At 45.1% G+C, this 22,345-nt stretch overlaps 1 protein-coding gene across 1 annotated transcript in view; it reads left to right on the top strand.

Moving 5' to 3' along the window:
* COL22A1 (collagen type XXII alpha 1 chain) overlaps nucleotides 1-22,345 on the top strand; it is a 336,220-nt gene that overhangs the window by 153,398 nt on the left and 160,477 nt on the right. The window contains exons 18-22 of the mRNA XM_033202916.1: nucleotides 1,241-1,285; nucleotides 5,759-5,803; nucleotides 6,076-6,105; nucleotides 6,377-6,430; nucleotides 10,338-10,391. Of these exons, the coding sequence (XP_033058807.1) occupies nucleotides 1,241-1,285; nucleotides 5,759-5,803; nucleotides 6,076-6,105; nucleotides 6,377-6,430; nucleotides 10,338-10,391 (228 nt within the window). The remainder of the gene's footprint in view (nucleotides 1-1,240; nucleotides 1,286-5,758; nucleotides 5,804-6,075; nucleotides 6,106-6,376; nucleotides 6,431-10,337; nucleotides 10,392-22,345) is intronic.

Genomic DNA, 22,345 nt, shown 5'->3' with positions numbered 1-22,345 from the left:
TCAAATGCTATGTTGCATAGCGTAATTTAACATACATGTCAATTAATATATTTATTTATATAAATATGAAAACATAGATAAATATATATAATTCATTATATCCAATGTCAATGAATTACAATAAATATTAATTCTGATGCTATATTAATATAAATTAAACTTATAGTTCATTCCATCTCCCACAAATATCTGGATTTGTATTTATTGTTGTCATGTAACAAATTGGAATCACACATTTTATATCTTGCTTTTCTTCCCTCAACATTGTATCATAAACATGGAACCATTTGAAAAAATATTCACCAAAGGCCTGACTCAAATGACCAGTTAATGGTCTATGGTGTAAATATAGCACACAGAGCTAACGCTAGTGGTGTGGGGTGGCCGGTGAGGGTCTCAGGGTGCAGGGGAAGCCAGCACAGTGGGGTTACAGATCTTTGCTGTTCAAAGAGGAAGTGAGGGTGCTTTACATGCATCATTGAGCGCATGTCTGTGTCCTTAGGATCCTTTCCTATACAAAGCCCTCTGTCCATGGACGGAGACTGACTGTGCAGCTGCCCTCCAGGCCCTCCCTGGGGTCTGTGAGGACGCTGGCTGAGGACTGCCCTATGCTCTGTGCTGTGGCTCCTGGGCCGCTCCCACACCCCGCTCCTGCAGGAGGTGGGGAAGCTCGGGCATTCTCTTGGCCGCTCGTGGAAGGCTTCCCAGTGGGGACATTGAAGAGCAGGAGGGACAAGTCTTCAGCGTCCCCTGTACCAGCCCTCTGGGACTTTGGTTTCCCTGTGGCCCTAACTAATCCTGGCCAGAGTCTGGGTGTCCCTTCCCTCTTCCCTGGTGCCTCACCAGTCCTCAGCTCTAAGGATTTCCTTCGACTCCACCAGACTCTGCCTTCTGTGCTCCCTGGGCCGGGGCAGGTCCTGGTTATGTGCTTCTTCTTTCTCTTGCCCAGGCCCTCATATTCCTAAGGAAGGGGTTCTTTGTTTCCTCAGAATGTGTTATCCATGCTGCAGAACCAGTACAACTGCAGATGAAAAAGCATGGAGGTAGGGAGCTTAGGTTATTTGAGGAAGAACTTTCTAGCAATGAACGCAGTCCAGAAAGTCAGGTCTAAAGGGACTTTGGCTTCTGAAGAAAAGTCCAGCCACAGTGGGGAGCTGTCTTTCAACCTCTTTCTCCCCCAACTCCCCACCACTGTATCCCTAGTGCCCATGATAATCTGCCTTTCCTTTCTTTCCTCCAGGGCAGGCCTGGCCCTCCTGGTGTGGCGGGACCCCAGGGAGAAAAGGTGAGCAAGCCTGGGGCTGTTGAGGGCTCTGTGCCCTGGGCAGTCAGGTGCAGGGACTGCCCACCTGGGCAAATCAGGTGCAGGGAAGGGGCCTGGGTGGTAACTCTGGGAACAAAGCACACACAAAGGATGGTGGCTGGGGCATCAGGAACTTACATAATACATTTCTGGCTATCATGTTGAATTTTTTTTCTACTTTTAGGAATAAAAATCCATTTGAAAAGCAAAAAAAAGTTCTATTATATAATATTTAGATGCATTAAAATATTATGCTACTGACAATGCTTTTTGAAATAGGGAGGTTATAAATAAATACTAAAAAATCTTACAAAAACTTTTTCCTTTTCTCTTCCTCTTCTTTTCTCCTTCTCTACTACATTTTGCCATTTTTAAAAATCAGAATCAGAATCCTGAAAAAGGCCTAGGCATTTAAAAAACAAAATAAGGGTCGTATCTTATCATGTTGGTCATCTATTTTAGAATATCTTCCAGGCTTAATGAAGTAAATTTGCTGCTAAGAATTTCTGCATCTCAGATGCAACAGTGGCAGGTAGACATTCTTTGCAAAATGTGAAGGGCCTACAAAAATGTCCATGAAAATAGCTTTCCTAAGCATTGAGGGTAACGAAGAAGGAAAAAGAGAAGGTGTGATGTTGTATTCTGGATTGGCATAGGAGGGGTGACGAGACATAGCCTGCATTCAAGTACAAGAGGATGACGTTCTTCCAGGTTTCTAGACAGGCCCTTAGGAAGGCATCAGACATTGGGTTGGAAAACAGCTGAGGAGAGAGAAGGGGCTGAGACGGGAGACATCCTGCTCAGCTCAGACGGCTGAGACCCGAGCTGCATGGCTTCTTCTTGGAGCGGCTCACGGCAGAGTTCAGGTGAAGGTCGTTGTCTGACTCATATTGGTTCCCAGCATATGCTCTAAATACAGGAGAAGTCTGCTCCAACTCCTTATGGAAGCAGACAAGGTATCTGTTATAAATAAATAAATAGTACAGGCTGACAAAGACCTCAGCTTAGGATGGGGGCTGGAGAATGTTAATGTCTTCCAAACTCACTCACTCGGGCTTCAGCGCTGGCCGAGTTCATTATTCTCTCTCCTTCTAAGTATTTTTAGAGTTGAGATGTACATTGTTATATTATCCTGGTGTCAGGATTTTAATATATTCCTGCAGTTCCTTGACAGGGGATGCTAAGTCCTAAAATAAGTAGTTTATTTCAAGTCACGAAGAGGGAATGAGCCTTGAAGTCTGGATCTAGGTGATGACTCTATTTCTTGCTGCCGCGTATGTGTGTGTGTGTGTGTGTGTGTGTGTGTGTGTGTGTGTGGTGTGTGTTATAAGTTTCAACCTTCCACCTTATTTAGCCATTTGGTTTTGCCCTTCATATTTGGGAAACTGCTGAGTTATTATTTCTTATTATGATAAGTGCAGCAGAAATGGGAGGAGAAGGTCAAGGACCATGACATGATTTTGGGATTTTCATTGAAATAATTAAGAAACCAGTGAGGCTCAGGTGTACAATGCCTCTCATCTCATTCTGAGATCACATCCTTGAGACAAATCTTAGATGCTACACAATTTGGGAAAGTCACTGTAACTGTAGAGATGGTCTTTTTAAACTGTTTCATGTTACAGATAATAGACAGAAGTCTAGAAAATTACAGTTTCTTGCCCAAGATCCAAAGTGAATCTGATTATCGACCAAGGCCTATCATATTATCTGCCTGTCCATTCGATGATTTACGGCAGATCTAAATATGAGGGGATGCATTTTTATGCCCTTTTAATGATTTTACTGGATTGGGTCTATGGTTGCACTAGTTACCTACTGCTGTGTAATAAATCATCCTGAAACATAGTAGTTGGAAACAATCATGTGTGATCTCACACGATTGTGAGGGCAGGAGTCTCGAATGGCATGGCTGGATTGTTCTGCGTCACAGTCTCTCCTGAGAGGCAGTCAGGCTGTCAGTGGGGATGCATTCAAAGTTATCTCAAGGGTCCACTGGGGCTGGAGAATTTGCTTCCGGGCTCACTCATGTGGTCACCGGCAGGCCCGAGTTTCTTGACAGCTGTTGGCCAGAGATGTTCACTTCCTTATTACATGGGCTTCTCCGTGGTACTGTGCACAGAAAGGGAAATTGCTCCCCAAAAGTGAGCAGTGACTGATTCAAGGTTGGGGGAAAGGAGGGAGTCTGAGATGGAAGCCACAGTCATTTTTATCACCTAATCTTGGAAGTCACCTCCCAGCACGTCTGCTGTCGCTGTTAGTCACATAGAGGAACGGGGATGGTGTGGGAAGTCCCTGCACAAGAGTACATACAGGAAGCAGGGACTGCGGGGGACCGTTGTGGAGACCGGCCACCACAGTGGCCACAACTGATCTTTACAAAAATGTGTCCCCCATACCGTGGGAAGAAACTGATTCTAGGAAAGACTTTTGGTCCTATTATTTACTCGAGTTCTGACCTTGGACAAGTTACTCAGTGCCTCTGTGCCCCAGTTTCCTCCTCTTTAAGACATGAGTATCATAGGGAAAGATAGTATCATAGGGAAGGAGAGTGAATCCATGTCCAGTCCTTGGAGAAAAGCCTGGAAGGCAGAGTTTCTCCAATAACTGTTAGCTGTATACATACAGTTGTTAGGGATGGATACTAGGGTCTTCGTTTTCCTACCAAATTTCTTGGAACATTGGCGCTTATATGGTGAGTTGAAAGTAATTAAAGCATGTATTGATTAACTGATTTCATAACTGTTATTGGAAGCTCACTTTTTGTGGTGTAATATGATAATATTATGAGAAATACAACAATGAAACCAACAGAAGTGAATGTAACAGTGACACAAAGTAGTCATAACAAAAGACATGATGTTGAACCTCAAAAGATTCATTATTCAGCCGTTCTCTCTTTCTCCCTACACACACACACACACGTGCGCGCGCGCACACACACGCGCGCACACACACGTGCACACACACGCACACACACACAGAGAGAGAGTATAGCTCAGAATGTCTTCTAACAATCCTGTATTACCAAGATATGAATAAGGTTTGTGGGAGTCTAGGGAAAATCTAAGTCAGCTTGGAGGAGTTGAAGGATGTTCATGAAGAAATACCTTGCTATCCGTGCTGGGATCTGAGTGTATGGAGATCTTCACTGATTCATGTCATGGAAGTGCCTGCAGGGGCTATGGAGTGGTAAATGCAGTGTGTGTGCAAGCACGCGTGTGTGAGAATATGTGCTGGTGTGGGTGCACGTGTGTGCCGGGGTAGTGGCAGCATGGAAAAAATAAAACAGAAGAGAAACGTTTCGGAGGCAGGACTCAATTTCTATATGTGAGAAACAGGAAGGTACAATAAAGAAAACTGGCACTCAAGACTTTTGACATAAAATATGATGAACTGGGATTTTTAGAAAAACACTGGATGCTGTGAAAAGCAGGTGATTTTTCCAGATCTCGGTTGGGGATGGGAGACAGGGCGTTGGAAGATGCATTGTGAATGTATCCATTTTGGTCTCAGAAGAAACATTTCCTGTCCATAGACTAGAACCCCAAGGCAGTGAGGGTGTGTCTTGAGCCATTCACTCTTCCCCCTTAGCCTTAAGACCTAATAGATGCCTTCAGCTTTAATTGGTGATTCATTTATTCATTTACCAGCTTCATTAACAACAGCTTTCGAATGTTTGCCATGCTCCCTGAGCTAAGCTCTAGGTAAAAGGAAAAGATATGTCCCTACGTCATGTGTGGAGGCATTGGCTATAAGTATTTCCCTTGCTTTAGCCATAAGGCACTGTAGAAACTGAAGATTTTTCTGTGATCAAAATTGACAAATACGCTTCGTTTAGGACCAAGTTGTAGCACACACCCTGGAACATCTGGTCAGGCCACAGCCATCGTAGCCCAGGGGACCTGGAGGCCAAGGAGGAGGAGGCAGGAGACAAGCCTTGTGTATAAAGTGATGTAATGAAAATGGATGAGAAGTAGGGCTGCATTTTTAGTTACTTATTTGATAAATACTTACTGAACGCTGATTGTGTACAGAGCTATGAACCTGGCACAAGAGACATGCCAAAATATATTGTCACAGCTCTCAGTGCAGAGACAGTGGCTGGTGCGGGCAGGGGTTCAATGAGGCTGCTTTCAGACAGCAGAGGCTGGTGAAGGCTATGAAGTGTTGATGGAACATGACCCAAATCTAGGCACTAGATTGGATGTGCACAAAATAGAAAATAAGACTCCTGCCCGCAAGAAGCCTAAGATCTGAGGCAGAGATGAGGATCAGACTCCGAACTTTGAGACTATCACAAGACAGCAGGCCCGGTCCAGACGAAGATATGTGTGATGGTGAACAGGGAAGGGTGTGGTCCCCTGGGCTTGCAAGAATGAGCCTCAGAGGGATGGGACCGCCACAGAAGGTGGCACCAGTATCTACGCTGAAATACTTGTTGTTTCTGTGCAGGGTGACGTGGGACCTGCGGGCCCGCCTGGTGTTCCAGGCTCGGTGGTGAGTCACCAGTGGTTGGAATCATAGATGCAGGTGCTGGTGGGATTGGGTTGTTGGATGATCTTCACCGCTAAGAATAAGGCAACGCTCTTCTAAGGACATGGGTTGGATAGGAGACTTTCAACACTAAAAATGGGGCAGAATCAGAGAAAAGTCAGGAGGCACGGCATGACAGCATGGCTTGTGAATGAAAGGCCTTAGTGCAGCTGAGAGAGGTTGACTGTGGGTGCGGAAATGCCAGCACCTTTGCTAATGCTTGCTTTGTCTCTCAGGTGCAGCGAGAGGGCTTGAAAGGGGAACAGGTAAGAGGCACGCACGTCCTCTTCTCATGGGGATTTAGGTCACAGCAGAAACAGAAAAGCCACAACCATGATCTCAGGCTGAGCTCAGATGGAGCCTTTCAGACTCCAGTTGCCTTTCTGCCGGGAATGCAGATACCCACTCCCAGACCTCTGCTCCCTATCGAGAACTTGGAAAGTAAAGTTTGAGTCAGGAAACGGCCATGGGTGGTGGTGGGCCTGATTGTATGGAGGAAAAGTCATGACTAAGCACATGTTTGGCTTGTGTTACCAGGGAGCTCCAGGACCCAGAGGTCACCAAGGCCCCCCTGGGCCTCCAGGAGCTCCGGTAAGTTGTCCCTCTCCTGTGCAGGGTTTGCTCTGCACACTTCTGGGTTTGGAAGATCACAGTCATTCGCGGTGCTGAGCATGGCATTATCTCAAGTGCCTCCGCATCACCTGAGCGGGAGGTGCTGTTGTGGTCACATCTCACGTTGGAAAAACTGAGCCTGGAAGAGGTGGGATAACTCTCTGCACATCACACAATTGCCATATGTGGAACGAGATTGAAGTGCAGGCACCCTGCCTTCAGAGCCCCCAGTCGCCAACGGGCCGTGATGGGGGTTTCTGGGGATTCAGTTTGATGTTTTATTTTCCTTTCAGATGAAGTAGAATAAAAACACTGGACACTTACATGCTGATTGAATCATTTCCATCATACTCACTTTCCCCATGTTTCTGGTCAGTTCTGACTTTGCAGTGGCCTGGGACGTTTCAGCCTCTGGTTTCTCCCTCTGTTAAGAATTTAATGTTATGTAAATAACCAGTTGGGAAGAGCCCATCCAAAAGGCCCTTGTGATTATCTTATGATGTGAGTTCAGATATCGAGGATAATTAATGAGAACACAGTAGACTCCACAGGGTCACTGCTTTAAAGTTGCTTCTTCTGGCAATGTGCTGCTGTTGCTTTCAAGTTACTGTATTTTATTGAAAGGAATAAAATAACTGACTTATAAATGAACATAGATCAGATTTATTTTAAGCTATTGAGGCCCACTCTTTATGAGGATATATTTATGTTTTTGCTGGGGTAAAACTGGAAGAAACTTAAGGGATGGTTACTTCTAGGAAACAATTTTATATCAAAGATTTTCGATCAGAATATCTAACTTATGTCTCTGTGACCAATCCAGGTTCAGTTTCCAGAGCTGCCCACGGTTATTGTAACTGTTGAGAAATTTAAACTAGATAATGCGGAGAAAGCAGTGTGTTTCAATATTTACCTTTCTATGCATATATACATGTATATTTCAGATCTATTATTGACAAATATTGAAGATCTATACTACAGTGTGTTTTCTTTTTCTTTCTTTCTTTTTTTTTTTTTTTGAGATGGAGTCTCGCTCTGTCGCCCAGGCTGGAGTACAGTGGTGTGATCTCGGCTCACTGCAAGCTCCCCTTCCCGGGTTCACGCCATTCTCCTGCCTCAGCCTCCCGAGTAGCTGGGACTACAGGTGCCCGCCATCACGCCCAGCTAATTTTTTGTATTTTTAGTAGAGACGGGGTTTCACCATGGTCTCCATCTCCTGACCTCGTGATCCACCCGTCTTGGCCTCCCAAATGCTGGGATTACAGGCATGAGCCACCACACCCGGCAATAGTATGTTTTCTTGTGCAAATATATGCCTATTAAGTCTGCAAGGGTGAAGATGTTATTTTTCATGTTTTACCAGTGAAAACATTAGTGCAGAGACATTGAGTGATTTGCACAAAGTCACATAGCTATTGAGAAGCAGAACTGAACTTGAACCCAGATCTGACTGTGCAGCCTCTGCTGTTTTCACCATGGAGTTCACAATACTTCCTCTGAGCTACATAAAGGGGAATTACTTTACTTCATGGCCCCCACTACAGAAGAAGAAGCTAGAGAGAGCTAGTTCTGCTTAATCATGAGGCAAACTTCTTGGCCTCTTCCTGAGATGAAAATATGTGGGTAGTCCTTTCCCTTTACCTAGATTTTGTTATAGTAATTGAGGGAGGGAGAGAAGGAAGAAACCTCAAACGTTTGTTACCACCTACCTTATATCAAGCAAAATACTGAGGCTGAAGATACAGGGATGAGGCAACTTCAGAGTCTGAAGAAGCAGCTATGTGAAAAAAGAAGTAACTGCAAATAAATATTTGCAAATTCTAGATGATGAATGGGAATCCCCTCCATGTACCATTTGTAGGGTCCGTTATACAGGACATGGGGAGGGTCTTGAACCTACCTACTTTCAAAATTCAGAATATCTTAGCTTGTTGTCCAACAGGGTTGCCCATGGTTCTGAAGATGTCCTCTAGCCTAGACAGAATGGGATTTAGTACAATGCATGATGTTATTGATAAGACTCCCTTGGGAGTGTTCAAAAAGCAAACAGCCTAACTAAAGGCCTTATTCAGAGAAGAACAGTAATGAGAGGCCCAAGACTATAAGATTCTTTAGGCGAGGACCAATATCTCTCCCGTCTCTCAGCCCACAGGGTTTATCACATGGTAGGAACTTAACACACGCTTGTAGAGCGAGCCCTGCCACAGGTGTTCAAGAGGGCCACGAAAGTGAACCTGACTAGTGTGAGCTTACAGAAATAGGGCCATGGAAGGCACTTGGGATTAGGAACTAGAGCACCTGATTTCATGGCCCAATTTGTCCACCAAGTAATTTTGTGACTTTGGTGACATTGCTTAATCTCTGATCCTCATTCGATTCACGCTTCACTTGGAAATCTGCTGCAGTGGCATCCTCTCTTACGTAAATATACTATGGGGTTAAATGAGCTGCTCTCTGAAGCAGAGAGTCATGGAGCCGACTGAGCCCAATGCTGATATCAATTGTCACTTCTATCTGCTTTTGAATCCCTGGCAGCACCTAGCTCGGGGCCTTCTGCAGAGCAGATACTTTCTAAATATTCATTGGATTGAATTGAACTGAGAAGCTGGCTTCAGTGACTTCTGTTGAGAATGGAAAATTTTGAGTTTGTGTTCAGCAATCCCAGAGAGAGGAAAATATATCCCATTCTCGAAATGGAAACAGTGTTCAGCATTCTGCATCCAAATGCTGGCATCTTTCATCCTTTCTGATAGTTTTACCAATGTCTGGTGGAGCCACTAAAGGGCCAGCCATGTAGATCAATGCCAGGCATTTCTTGACGCTTAAAAGACACATGCCTTTAGGGCCTTCTCTTTCTGTGTGTCCTGAGCTCAACAGACTCCTTGTTAGGAAGAGAGATCCACACCTTTAATTACTGCAGTTTGTCCATTGATTTATTCATGTACATGGCGTTATTAAGAGAAAAGACCTTTGACCTACAAGCAGCTTGGTCATGTATAGTTATGCAAACTTTAGCAGCAGTAGCTATTAGTATGATCATCAGGAAAATAATATTTATTGAAGGTGGGGAAATTGAAGTGCAGAGAGAGCATTTCTGGCCAAATTCACCTGGAAGTGGTGATAGAGTCACAGCTTAAGCTTAGGGTTTCAGTTTCCCACTAACATGGGATGCCTCATTCTATGGAAAAAATCAGGGTTCTGTCAGGGGACCTGGGTGCTGTGCCCCAACTTTAGAACCCATTCATAACTGCTCAGTAGTTGGTTGTATCATCCCCACTTCAGAGGTGAGATAACTGAGGTTTAACGGCACCAAGTGACTTGCCTGAGCTCATGCGGCAGAATCGAGACAGGACGAGGGGGCAGGATTTGAATGAGGTCAGTATGACTCCTCCCTGCGCCAACGTTCCTTGGTTAATTGAAATTGGTCTTTCCTAGGCAATTTCATTCATTTGTCCGGACTGTCATGTTTTGCATATCACCGTTGCCTGAGGGTCAGATAGTCTATGCCAGTTCTTACTGAGCCAGCAGGCTACAGGGAAGGGGCACTGGGCTTAGAATCAAAGACACTTAGGTTCCAGACAATTTGTTTCTGTGTGCTTTATGCAAACCACTAAAGCAAGCTATTGGATGCTTACAGTACTCACTATAAAGTATGAACTATGTTTCTTACATCCTAACTGTTCAACATACTTAATCAGATCAGATAGATGTACATGTTTTAAAGTGTTATCGGTTTGAGACAATGGGACCTCCCAATTTCCCCATTGGAATGGGATGGTATTACACTATTCAGTGAGGGTGAGATTCTGAAGCCTAAGCTTTAGAATTTAAGCCCTGCATTTACCATTATGTTTCTCTCTTTTTTTCCTTTGTGTCTCTCCTAAAGGGTCCAATAGGCCCAGAAGGCAGGGATGGACCTCCTGGTTTGCAAGGTCTCCGAGTAAGTAAACTCTTTTCTTTGTGATTCCTCAGCTCACCCACATCACCCACACTGGTTCCTATTTTATAATGCCATGCAGAGAAGATAGACAGTGTCAGTTTCAGGGGCTTGAAATGAATATTGGAAGTAGAATGAAGGGTTGGATTCAGTTCTTCAAACATGGTTGAGGTTCTACTATGTGTTCTGCCTTGAGTTGGGTCTCTGGGATGTGGAGATCAGTCTGTTGTCTGCCACGAGTCATATAGAGAGAGACATGAATCCACTGGGTGATCACAGCCCCAGAGCGGGGAAGCCCAGTGATGAGGGTACACAGAGAAGAAGCAACTGACCCAGCCTGGGGGGCTTCTTGAAGGAGATGATATTTGAGCTAAGTCTTGAGAAAATGGAAGTCTTGAGAAAAGTGAGAACGAATAGGGGTGAAATGATATAGCTGTGCATCTAATACATCCATGCTATTGAATATGACATATTAATTCAAGCACCTGTTTTCCTATCTAGATTGTGTACACTGTAAGGTTATGATTCACCAGTAAGTTCAGCTCTTGAAACAATGCCATACATTCTGAGGAGGGCTGCAGAACCATGCTTGGGTTGTACCCCCATCCCCTCCGATGCTCCCACAGCAAACTGGACTGAAAGCCAGACTCAACTCTGTGTCCCCAGTTCCCACCAAGGTGCCTGGCACAGGGCAGGAAGTAAGCTCACATTTTTTGAACTGTAACCCTTAAGCTTGTACCACTTTTTACTAGTTCACGTGGTTAACAATCTGAGGGCCACAGGCATCCAGAGATGGGACAGGTAGCTCCAGGGACCAGTGAGCTTCCTGCCTCTGGAGGTTTTCACCACTGATGGGTGGGTGGGAATGGAGTCCTGGCATCTGGGAGAGGCAGCCCTCATGCCACGTATGGCCTCTCTTAGCCTGGACAATCCATAACTCAGTGACGTGGATGGTGCCATATATTTTGCTGTGGATTGACTTCATCTAAGGGGGTTGCCTCCCTATCACACTTCACATCCTCAGTTCTGAAAGGGGATAGCTTGCTCTTCTAATTCAGCGCTGACTCCAACCTGTACTTACCCACTAGTTAACTTCAGTCTTTGGTTTTCAGAGAACTGTGTCTCCTATAACCCTTTTGAATTCTCAAGATTCTACAAATAATTTATTTTAAGGCTAGGTGAGATGCGGAAAGGCATCATGAAGGTGCACTGGGTGAAAGAGATTGTATTAGTCTGTTCTCATGCTGCTGATAAACACATACGCAAGACTGGGCAATTTTCCAAAGAAAGAGGATTAATGGACTTATAGTTCCACATGGCTGGGGAGGCCCCACAATCATGGCAAAAGGCAAGGAGGAGCAAGTTACGTCTTACATGGATGGCAGCAGGCAAAGAGAGAGCTTGTGTCGGGAAACTCCTGTTTTTAAAACCATCGGCTCTTCTGAGGCTCATTTACTATCATGAGAACAGCATGGGAGTAGACATCCCCCCATAATTCAGTCACCTCCTACCGGGTTCCTCCCACGGTATGTGGGAACTGTGGGAGTTACAATTCAAGATGAGATTTGGGTAGGGACACAGTCAAACCATATCAGAGATTCACTCGTCCCCACTTCCCATTCAGCATCCCCAGCCCTGGCTCAGTTTCTCTGTCAGTCAAGCGAGGCAGGCAGGTGGGTCAAAGCCAGGTGTCTCCTTCCTCCATAGAGTGGAAGGATCCTGGACTTCAGAACAAGATGCACCTGGGATTAGAGCACTGCTCCACTTCTCAGCAGCTGTGTGACCCTTGCAAGTCACCTGGTGAACTCCCAACTCTAGGTCAGTTTACTTCTTGCTACAGTGGGGAAGCCGTCACCGGTTGTGTTGTTAGGAGAAAAAGTGCTCAGGAAGGAACTTGGCCCTGGTTGGGCAGCATGATGTGACAGCTGACATGGCTGTCATTCTCTCAACATGCTCCTGCACAGTCTTAAGAGAAAACAACAATCTTTGTCCATTTATGTAATTAACGTTTACATGAAGCTTTTTTCATTTTGCATTGAACTTGGGCAATTGTTACTTTTCCAAAGTAGAATTAGATGATGGGTGGAACTGTTTACATAAAGATGACTGTGAAGGATTTTAAAATCTACATCTTTATCTAATTTACTCTTATTAAGGTGAGGAGGGAACATCTTGCCCAGAGCTCACTCATCAGGCTCATACCTTCTGTATTAGTCAGTTTTCATACTGCTGATAGACATACCCAAGACTGTGTAATTTATAAAGGAAAAGAGGTTTAATGGACTCACAGTTCCACGGGGCTGGGGAGGCCTCACAATCATGGCAGAAGGTGAATGGACTCACAGTTTCACGTGTCTGGGGAGGTCTCACAATCGTGGCAGAAGGTGAAAGACATGCTTTATGTGGCAGCAAGGAGAGAATGAGAACCAAGTGAAAGGGGTTTCCCTTGTAAAACCATCAAATCTTGTGAGATTTATTCACTACCACGAGAAGAGTATGAGGGAAACTGCCCCCGAGATTCAATCATCTCCCACCAGGTCCCTCCCACAACACATGGAAATTATGAGAGCTACAAGTCAAGATGAGATTTGGGTGGGGTCACAGCCAAACCATATCACCTTCTTAGATACAACTTCTTTAAACCTGCTGGGTGTGCTTCCCACGGTGACTATTGTCATCTTCAGAAACACCTTTTACCCTTCTGAGCAATACCAGCCACCCATGCAATGGTGCTTGGCCTGGTCTGAGCTTAACACAATCCACAGGCCTTGGAAATTGGGCAATGCACCGGGGTCTGGAGATTTGAGGAATAAAACAAGGAGATCCAGAGGAGCAAGAAAGGTGAGTGTTTGGGGTACAGTGATGATGGGCAAAGGTAGGATAAGGTGTTTATTGAGCTCCAATTACATGGCAGCTCCCATAACAGCCCTGCCATCCCCGTTTCTGCAGATGAAGGACAGGCTGTGATACAGCACAGCCATCAGTGGCCCCTCAGGGATTCGCACTTGGGGCTGTGTGTCCCCAAAGCCCGACTTCTCATTTTCTCCCTTCTTTCTTTCCATGTGTCAGTCTGTCAAAAAGCTCATGTTGAGTTCTTGTGATGCCTGTGCACTGTGCTAAATGCTTTGGGATTTTCTGAAAACATTAAGGTCTCAGCTACCAGAGCTCACAGGTCGGCTAAGGAGCTCAGTGCATGTAAATAGGTGACCTCAGTGGAGACTGAGGAAGACTACAGATGTTCAGAGGATAGAGGGATCTCAGCTTGAGGGAGTCTGCTGAGAGGATCACGGGGGCTGGAAACTGGCACATCCAAAGGAAAAGGTGATGTTTGAGGTGGCCTTGCAGGAGTGAGTGAGTTTTCCATGGGAGTCAATGGGAGCATTGAAATCAGTGTTTTGGGTATGGGAAGTGCCCCCTTGAGAAGGCATCCTGCCTCTGCATACTTGCTTATGCCCATCAGCTTTGTCCTGGACTTCTTCCTCTTCAGTTTGGAAACTCATTGGTATAATTAAAATGGCTGCAGTCATGGCTTCTAGTTCAGGCTCTGCTAGCATCATACTGGGGACTCTCAACCAGTTCCTCTTTTCTTCCTCTTGTGTTCCCTTTTCCAACTTTTTTGCTGTTTTTCTTTTACTTGCTTTTATTCCTTCCTGCCCCTTTTGTTCTCACCTTTCCTTCCATAGATTCATCCATTCAACAAATATTTCTCCTGTATCTACTGGGTACCAGGCATTGTTGTAGGCAAGTGAGTAGTTCAGGAATAAGAAAGAAGCTCCTGCCCGCATGCTGTTTATATTCTGGCAGGCAGGGGGAAAGAGACGTAACAGCGTGTAAGCAGGTGATGTAGGAAGGCCCAATGAAGACAATTTTCCTTGAACAGGCCCTCTGGAGGTGAGGATGTTGGTCAAACCGATAGCTGGGGAAGAGCCTGACAGGCAGAAGGTCCTGGGGCAGGCACAGGCGCGGAGTGTTAGAGCCCAGAGGTCCATGTGGCTGGACCCAGCAAGGGGCCTGGCAGGAGAAGAGGTTCATTTCAGGCTTCGTGGGCCATCATAAGGACTTTGGCTTTTACTGCGAGTAACCAATGCAGCTTTTACATGTTTTCAAAAAATGTTTTATGATGAAAAACAAATTTACGATGAAAAAAATGCTTTATGATGAAATATTTTATGATGATTGATCATCCACAAAAGTAGAAAGGACAGTAAAATGAAACTTCATATACCCCAAACCCACTCAACACTTATAAATGATTGAAAAACTTATTTTATATAAACCAACACTCACTTCTACCCACCACTGAATTCACTGAAAGCAAGTCCTAAAATCATCACATCATGTTGTTTCTAAATATTTCAGTATGTTGTCTCCAAAAGAGAAGGAATCTTCAGAGACACAAAACCATAATACCATTATTTTACCTAAATCTATGAGCACGGCTTCTGGAAGCTGCATGAAATAATTTCATGTTCAAGATGGGCCTATCACATACATTTCTGGTTGTGGTTGCTCATTCTGGGGTTTTGAGGGTTGCAGTGGCAGGGCCCGGGTTGTGCCCTAAATGCATTCACGTGTCTTGTTGTGTTGAGAACAGACTGCAGGAAGGAGGCCAGTTAGGAGGCTGCCACGGTGATCCACTGAGAAAGGGCAGGGGCTGGGCAGAGCACAGGGCTTCTGAGCACCCATCCTGGTTCAGGTCAGATGCCAGGTGGAGGCCATGCTGAGGAAAGGGCAGAAGTCATGCTCTGAAAGGCCCAGCGTCTAGCAGAGGAGAGTGAACCAAGAGTGACAAGGCAGGATGGTGGGAGCATTAGCACAGGGTGCAGAGCAACACAGAGGACGGCTCCCCACTTGTCCTGCTTCCTCTAGTGAATCATGGATGATGAGCAAGTGGGTTTTGGGGGGCCCATGGCCTTTCAGTCATCATGGGTAATTCCCTGATTCAGGTTGTGTTCTGTCCTATGGATATTGCTAGCTCAGTGCCTGCATCTATGGAGAAAAAGGGAGTAGAAGCAAATTGTAATGTTGTGGGCTTGGAGGCAGCTTCCTGTTCAGTCAGTCTCTGGCTGAGTCAGGAAAATGCGAGACAAAATGACTTATTCAAAAAATTATCTCTCTCCTTCCCTTGCCATGACCTGTCATTTCCTCCTCATCAACTTCAATTGAAACATCACTCAGAAGAGCTCCTGGGCATCACTGCACATGCTGAGGCTGTGCAAGGGGAAGAGACGAGGCTGACGGCTGACAGCAGGCAGGAACTTGGGCATGGAGAGACAGACACTAAACATTGGGTGGGGGGCAACAGAACCCAGGCCCTTTATTTTAGAGATTAGCAACAGGCAGACAGGATAATCCTTGGCAAAGCAAATGCATTCATTTTGGACAAAGCTGGTATTTTTCCACATTGACATGGTGAAAGGGAGAATTGAGAGCGAGGCACACTCCATGCCATCCCCGGAGCTGCAGGAGACGTCCGCCCACCCGCCCGCCCGCCTGCTGGAGGGCGGTAGCAGTCACCAGGCAGAGAGATAGAGAAGGACTGCATTTCTCTTTCCAAGGCTTTAATTTCCTGCCTGTTGTCTGAGCTCGGCATTAAGGAGGTTGGTCAGGGAGCGCTGTCACCTAGCTGAAATGAGAGATGCTGCAGTTGCATCTGAATCTGGAATGTTTCGGCAGAAGAACCAGCCTGGCTCAAGGCCACTGCAGCAGTGGAACCTTTCAGAGCTTCCAGGAGGCTCACTTTTCCAATAAAAAAATTGTCATGCCCGAATCATCCACCTCAAAATGGCTGTCACTGTTATTCTCACACCATCCCATTTTAATTTTCTGCAGATTTATCTGATATTTTTCTTATTTGAGAATTTGTTTTTGTTTTCTTTAGTAGAATGTAAGACTGTGAGAGGAAGGACTTTTTCTTATTTATTTTTGTAACCACAGTAATGAGAAGAGTCCCTCACACCTGTAAAACATACATATTTTATAGACACATACATAGTTATAAATACAATGGGAATATGCATATAAAATATGCATAATAGATAATGGCATTAACATAATCTCCTACAGTTAGGGAACATAAGTGAATGACTAGAAAAGGACAAGATTCAGAACTGGGTGCCTGGTCACCTGGGTTCTCACCTTCCACAGGGGATGCCTCATTTTGGAGAAGAGAATGTGGTCCCTTCTTACACCTTGCCTTGCTCTGTGGCACTGAGTCTCGGCTGAAATCGCCTAGACATCATCTTTTATCTTCTCTGGAAGATAAAAAAAAAAAAAAAGAAAAGAAAAATTGCTAAAAAAAATTGTATATTGTGACACATTTCAACAAAATGTAAACTTTGGAATGTCTATAGAAGCATTGTGGCAGCAGGGATCTTTGAGACTCACAGTGAGAAATATGTCCAGAAACGTGAATGACCTTCTCAAGGTCACTTAGATCTTTGTCATTGCTCTTCCCACAGCGCGTGACAACCTTTTCGGTTCCTCTGATCGTTTTCTCAATATCTTCTGGTTTCTCTTCCTTCTCATCAATAGATGAGGACTGGAGAGGTGATCCTATCCAACAAGATGTCGCCTCTTACAAAGATGGCAGTACTCCCCACCCATCCCATGGTGTTCTTGACTGTGTCATTTACTTTAAGAACACATGTTAAAAATGGAATCTCTCTTTAAAGTTGTATAGCTAAGAGAAGGAAGAAAGGAAATAACATTGATTGAATAGTCCCTGCATAGCAGGCACTTCCCTTGGGAACTGTTTGCACCCATGATTCTCATTTAATTCCCACAAGGATTCTATGAGATACTGTGGTTTTAATCCCATTCTACTAATTAGGAGTCTAAGACTTAAAGGTGTATATCAAATTACTGAGTGTCACCCAGGCTGTAGGTAATGGGGGTACTTAAACCTGGGGCATGAGATCTGCCTGGCTCCAAATTCTCCACTCTCTTTGCTTCAATATTGTGAGTATGAGTGTGTGTGTTGTGTGTGTGTGTGTATCCATGTGCACATCAGAATTCTAACATGGAAGTTAACTGTCCTTGCTGTGCATGCTTTAAATAGATCTAGGGTGTTCAATACCTGACCATGCCTGTCCAATAGGATGCATTGGACACGCATCAGCTTAATCCCTGGCTTTCCCTTGGAACCAAGGGTCTCATTATTGTCGAAGTTTATCTGGCCCACCAGCTCTGATTTCTAGTAGATTTGAGGAAGGAAACATGGCCAGTCTTTTTCTGCAGTGGCAGCCTAGGTTGAATTTGTTTTCCTTTTTCATTCTAAAATCTTTTTCCTGCCTTTTCCTGCTCTACCAGATGGTAACAGTGTTGTTTGGATCCTAGGCTACTGTTTGATTCATTTCATGGCATGAAGCCAGGGTTTATATCAGGACACCCTAGGTTTTCCCTGCGCACCTGGTTTCAGCTCTAACCAGTAGAAAATAATCATGTTTGACATTTGGAGGCCTGGAGAACAGGAACTGAGCAGAAGACCATACGGCACATATTAGAATCAGTTGCACAAACAATCCTTTTATCTGTTAATGGCCCCTCAGATGACTGTTAACTCATCCTGGCTGGGAGAGAATTGCTGTTCTGAATTTCTAGGCTTTCCTCCTCTCCGTGGGCAGACAGGAAACCTTGGAAATACCAGTTCCGCTCAGCATCTTGGCATTCAGAATGGCTTGAAAAATCCACCCTCTTGATAAATTATAAACACTTAATCCAGATATTGTGCTGGGTAGCAATTTAAAAGAGAAAAAAAGAAAAATGACAAGAAACAGGCCTATTGTTAGTAAAACAGCTCTTTATTTCCACAATATTTATTTTCTCTAGCATTTTTCAAATCTCTGCAACCAGTTATGGGACAAAACTGCAGAGGTTACATAGCCGCTGCTACATCTACCTTTACTAGAGTTGCTGCTATCACCACCACCACCACCAATAATGTTAGCAGCATCACCATCATCATCACCACGATCACCACCACCATTACCACCATTACCACCATCACCATCAACTCCACCATCGCCATCATGATCACTACCACCATCATCATCTACTCCACCATCATAATCACTACTACCGTCATCATCAACTCTACCATCACCATCACCATCAACTCCACCATCACCATCACGATCACTACCACCATCACCATCAACTCTACCATCACCATCACCATGATCACCACCACCATTACCACCATCACCATCATAATCACTACTACCATCATCATCAACTCTACCATCACCATCACCATCAACTCCACCATCATCATCACAATCACTACCATTATCACCATCAATTCCACCATCACCATCATCACCATCACCATCAACTCTACCATCACCATCACTACCACCATCACCATCAACTCCACCATCACCATCACAATCACTACCACCATCACCATCATCAACTCTACCATCACTATCACCATCACTACTATCATCACCATCACCATCATCAACTCTACCATCACCATCACCATAACTACTATCATCACCATCACCACCATCATCATCAACTCTACCATCACCATCACCATCACCATCACTACTATCATCACCATAACTACTATCATCACCATTATCACCATCACCATCAACTCAACCATCACCATCACTACCACCATCACCATCAACTCCACTATCACCACCATCACCATTAATGCCATCACCATCAATGCCACCACAAGACCCCATGACCACCACCACCATCATTATCATCAAAATTACCAACCAACCGCTACCACTGTCCTCACCATAATCACTATTACTAAGTACTTTGTGGGCATCATCTATTTAAACTCTGTGGCACTGCTAGGAGGTTGAGATTTTGAAACCAGATCTATTTGGCACACAGTCTATCACCCACTACAAGAACACAAAGGAGCCAGAATATGACTCTCACTATTTCTTCCTCATAGTCATTATCATCTTCCTCCTCATTCTTATCACTGTCTGTTACAGTTGAGGGATGCTTTATTGTGTTTTATAAATAACTTCCTCAAATATTAAATCATTTCTTCTCCTATTATCTTTTGAAATAATTATCATGATTATAATCTTCCATGTGGGAAAACAAAGACTCAGCAAGTTAAATGGCTTATCCTTCCAATGTACCTTAGATTTAGACTTCTTTTCCTTACCATATCATAGAGGAAAGGGGTTGAGAGAAAGAACACAGAGAATTCTTTTGATTCTACTCACTTGGAGCTTTGTACCCCACCCCTGGCAATTCTAACTTGTTAGCTCTTGGGTGGCTCCGGGGAATCCATGTCTCAAGTATTTATTTCTCATCATTCGAACTGTTATTTATCATTACTGCTGAAACTTCATGGAAGAGGTGGCACTGAACTGGGATGTGATTTTGGTGGGCTGAGCTGTGAAGGGAGGATTACAGACAGAGGGAGCAGCATGGCAACGGCTCAGGCATCAGAAGTCCTAAGCGGGTGTTTGGGGCTGAGCTAAGCAGTCCATTTGGGCTCTTGCTTGGGAGACAGTGGTGTGAACCCTGGACACCAAATTGAAAAGGTAGGTTAGAATCCCAGGGCTTGGAATCTCCAAATCAAACAGCTCAGATATGTCTTTGGGATAATGAAGCTCCTCTAACTACTTAAGAGAAGAGAAGTGACTTGGACAGAGCTTCTTTCACCCTTTGGGAAGGGTAACCTGCCTGCACAGGTTGGCCCAGGAGGGCCTAAAGGAAGAGACTGGGCCTGGAAACAGGGTGGGTTCTTGTGGCTGTGGCTACAGAAAGGAAGGCCAGCTTTGAGAGACACTGGAATGGCCCATGACGCTGGGGGTGTGGAAGGTAGAAAGGCCAGAGAGACGTTACCCTGAGGCTTCTCTGGGTGATGCTCCTTCATGGATGACCCATGAAAGACCTGCTCTGACACTTTTCTTTCTCTGGCCTCTTGCCACCTTTTTGGTTTTTTTCTCCTTGCTGAAAACCTAATGCGTATGATGTTCGCTTCCATAGATGTGTTTCTTTCATTTCTCTCTTGTCCACCACGTGCCTCCTATTTGCCCATACACCTGTTCTTCCAGACCAATTGATTCAACTTTCCTGGCACAGGAACACCTCCTGCATTCGTGCCTTTCACAAATCCTGTTGTCAGCTTAGGTGTTCACCTTCCTGAGCATGAGTAACGTTGTTACATAAGATCCTGGGGTCAGCTGAGGAAGCGAAGAGCTGCTGAGACCTTGCTGCATCCCCAAATGGTGATCGTGTCACCCCGGAGAGGGAACTGATGCTTCATCCCCCGACCACATCGGCATCTTAATGAGTCACTCTGCTCAATCACGGCCCTGCATCCCTTCTCTCTCATCCCTTCCTACCAACTATTAGATATTCCAATCTCTCCTTTCAGTCTTTCCTCTCAACACAGTTACATTGCTGGCTTGGATTCTAACTTCCGATGATTATTCACTGGGTACTCCCACTGACCTTGAGGGAAAATGGTTTATTCATCTTGTAAATAACCAGTGACTCTCTATAGAGTCACCTGGAAGCAATTGGAGGGGGTGTCTGTCTAGATAGAAAATGGAAGGTGTCTGGTTTCCTTTCCCTGAGGAAGGGGAACTGACAACTCTTAGCTGTCTTATGATCAGCTTCCCGATGTCTGCATTAATCAGAGCAGGATCAGATGGATGGAGAAACTCAGTGCCTCCAAGGCTTGGCTGTCTTCTGAAGGTATCTGTGATCACATTTTGGATTCTACCTGGCAAGTATCAAGAAACTCATTGTGACCCAGACATCATCACACCCTCCAGCCTGATGCATTCCGTAGCTCAAAGGTGTGGATCCAGGGGCTTCTACACCAGGCTCACTCACTCTCTCTGCTAGTCAATAAATCTCCAAGTTATATCTTCCCTTACTCTCTGATATCACTTTTCTCTTACTTTTCACTGCTCTCCCCAGTGCCACCGTCATAGCTTGGGACTGCATAGTTCTCAAAGGGGCAATTTATTCAGCCCACAAATGTCTATTGAGTGTCCACCATGTGGCAGGCACTGTCCAGAGCCACAGTATATAGCATCAAACAAAAACAGAGCCCGACTCCACTTTCAGGTGGCTTGTGTCCCAGTAGGGGTAGACATACAGTAAATAAGCACGAATGCCAATGGTACATCTGGTGAGGATCCACACTAAGGAAATTACAGCAGGGTGAGAGGACACAATGGGACAGCGGGAGTGCTATTCTGGTGAGGCTGGCCAAAGAGGACATTCAGTTAAAGGAGCATTTGAGCAGAAAGCAAATTGAATTGAAGAATTGATCTGTGTGAATACCTGGGGAACAAACCCAGGCAGAAGGAAACGCCAGTGGACAGACATTCAGTTTGGAATGCATTTGGCAGATTCAAGGTGGAGGTGGGAGGCCAGTGTGACTGGAGGTGGGAAAAAAGTACATGGAAATGAGAAGAGGGTTGGAGGAAATGAGTTCGTGGAGGGCAGGCTGGAGGTCATTAAAGTTCTGCTCTAAGTGAGCTGAGAGGCATTGCAGTGTTTTGAGTGGAGGAGACGTGACATAATTTATGTTTTAATGATATCATCCTGGCTGCTTTGAGGGGAAAAGTGCGATGACCAAATGTATTAAGGGAGGCATTGTTTAGGAGGCTATTGCAGTGGTTCTGGGGAGAGAGAATGGTGGGCTGGCCCAAGGCGACGTTATGGGTTATGCTGGGCAGTGAGAGAAGCAGCTTGATCAGCCTTAATTCATCCTCCCCGTTGCTCCTAGGGCCAGCATAGATTGGACCAGGTTGTGTGGTCACTTGAAACCCCTGACCCCTTGGGGGGCTGTGCTTGGTCCAGGCCATTCAAGACCTTCACGACTGCTTGCTGACTGCATCCTACAGCCTCCCATCCTGGGTGACACACAGTCTTTGCCAATGTCTGGCTCTCGGCTGCCTCTGTACACTTTCCTGTGCTGTTCCCTACAGTCAATTCTTGTCCCA

This window comes from Trachypithecus francoisi, unplaced genomic scaffold (assembly GCF_009764315.1).
Source record: "Trachypithecus francoisi isolate TF-2019V2 unplaced genomic scaffold, Tfra_2.0 Lachesis_group7, whole genome shotgun sequence".
In the NCBI taxonomy this organism is placed as follows: Eukaryota; Metazoa; Chordata; class Mammalia; order Primates; family Cercopithecidae; genus Trachypithecus; species Trachypithecus francoisi.
The sequence above is the reverse complement of the archived record's forward strand: the minus strand, read 5'-3'. Positions and strand labels throughout refer to the sequence as shown.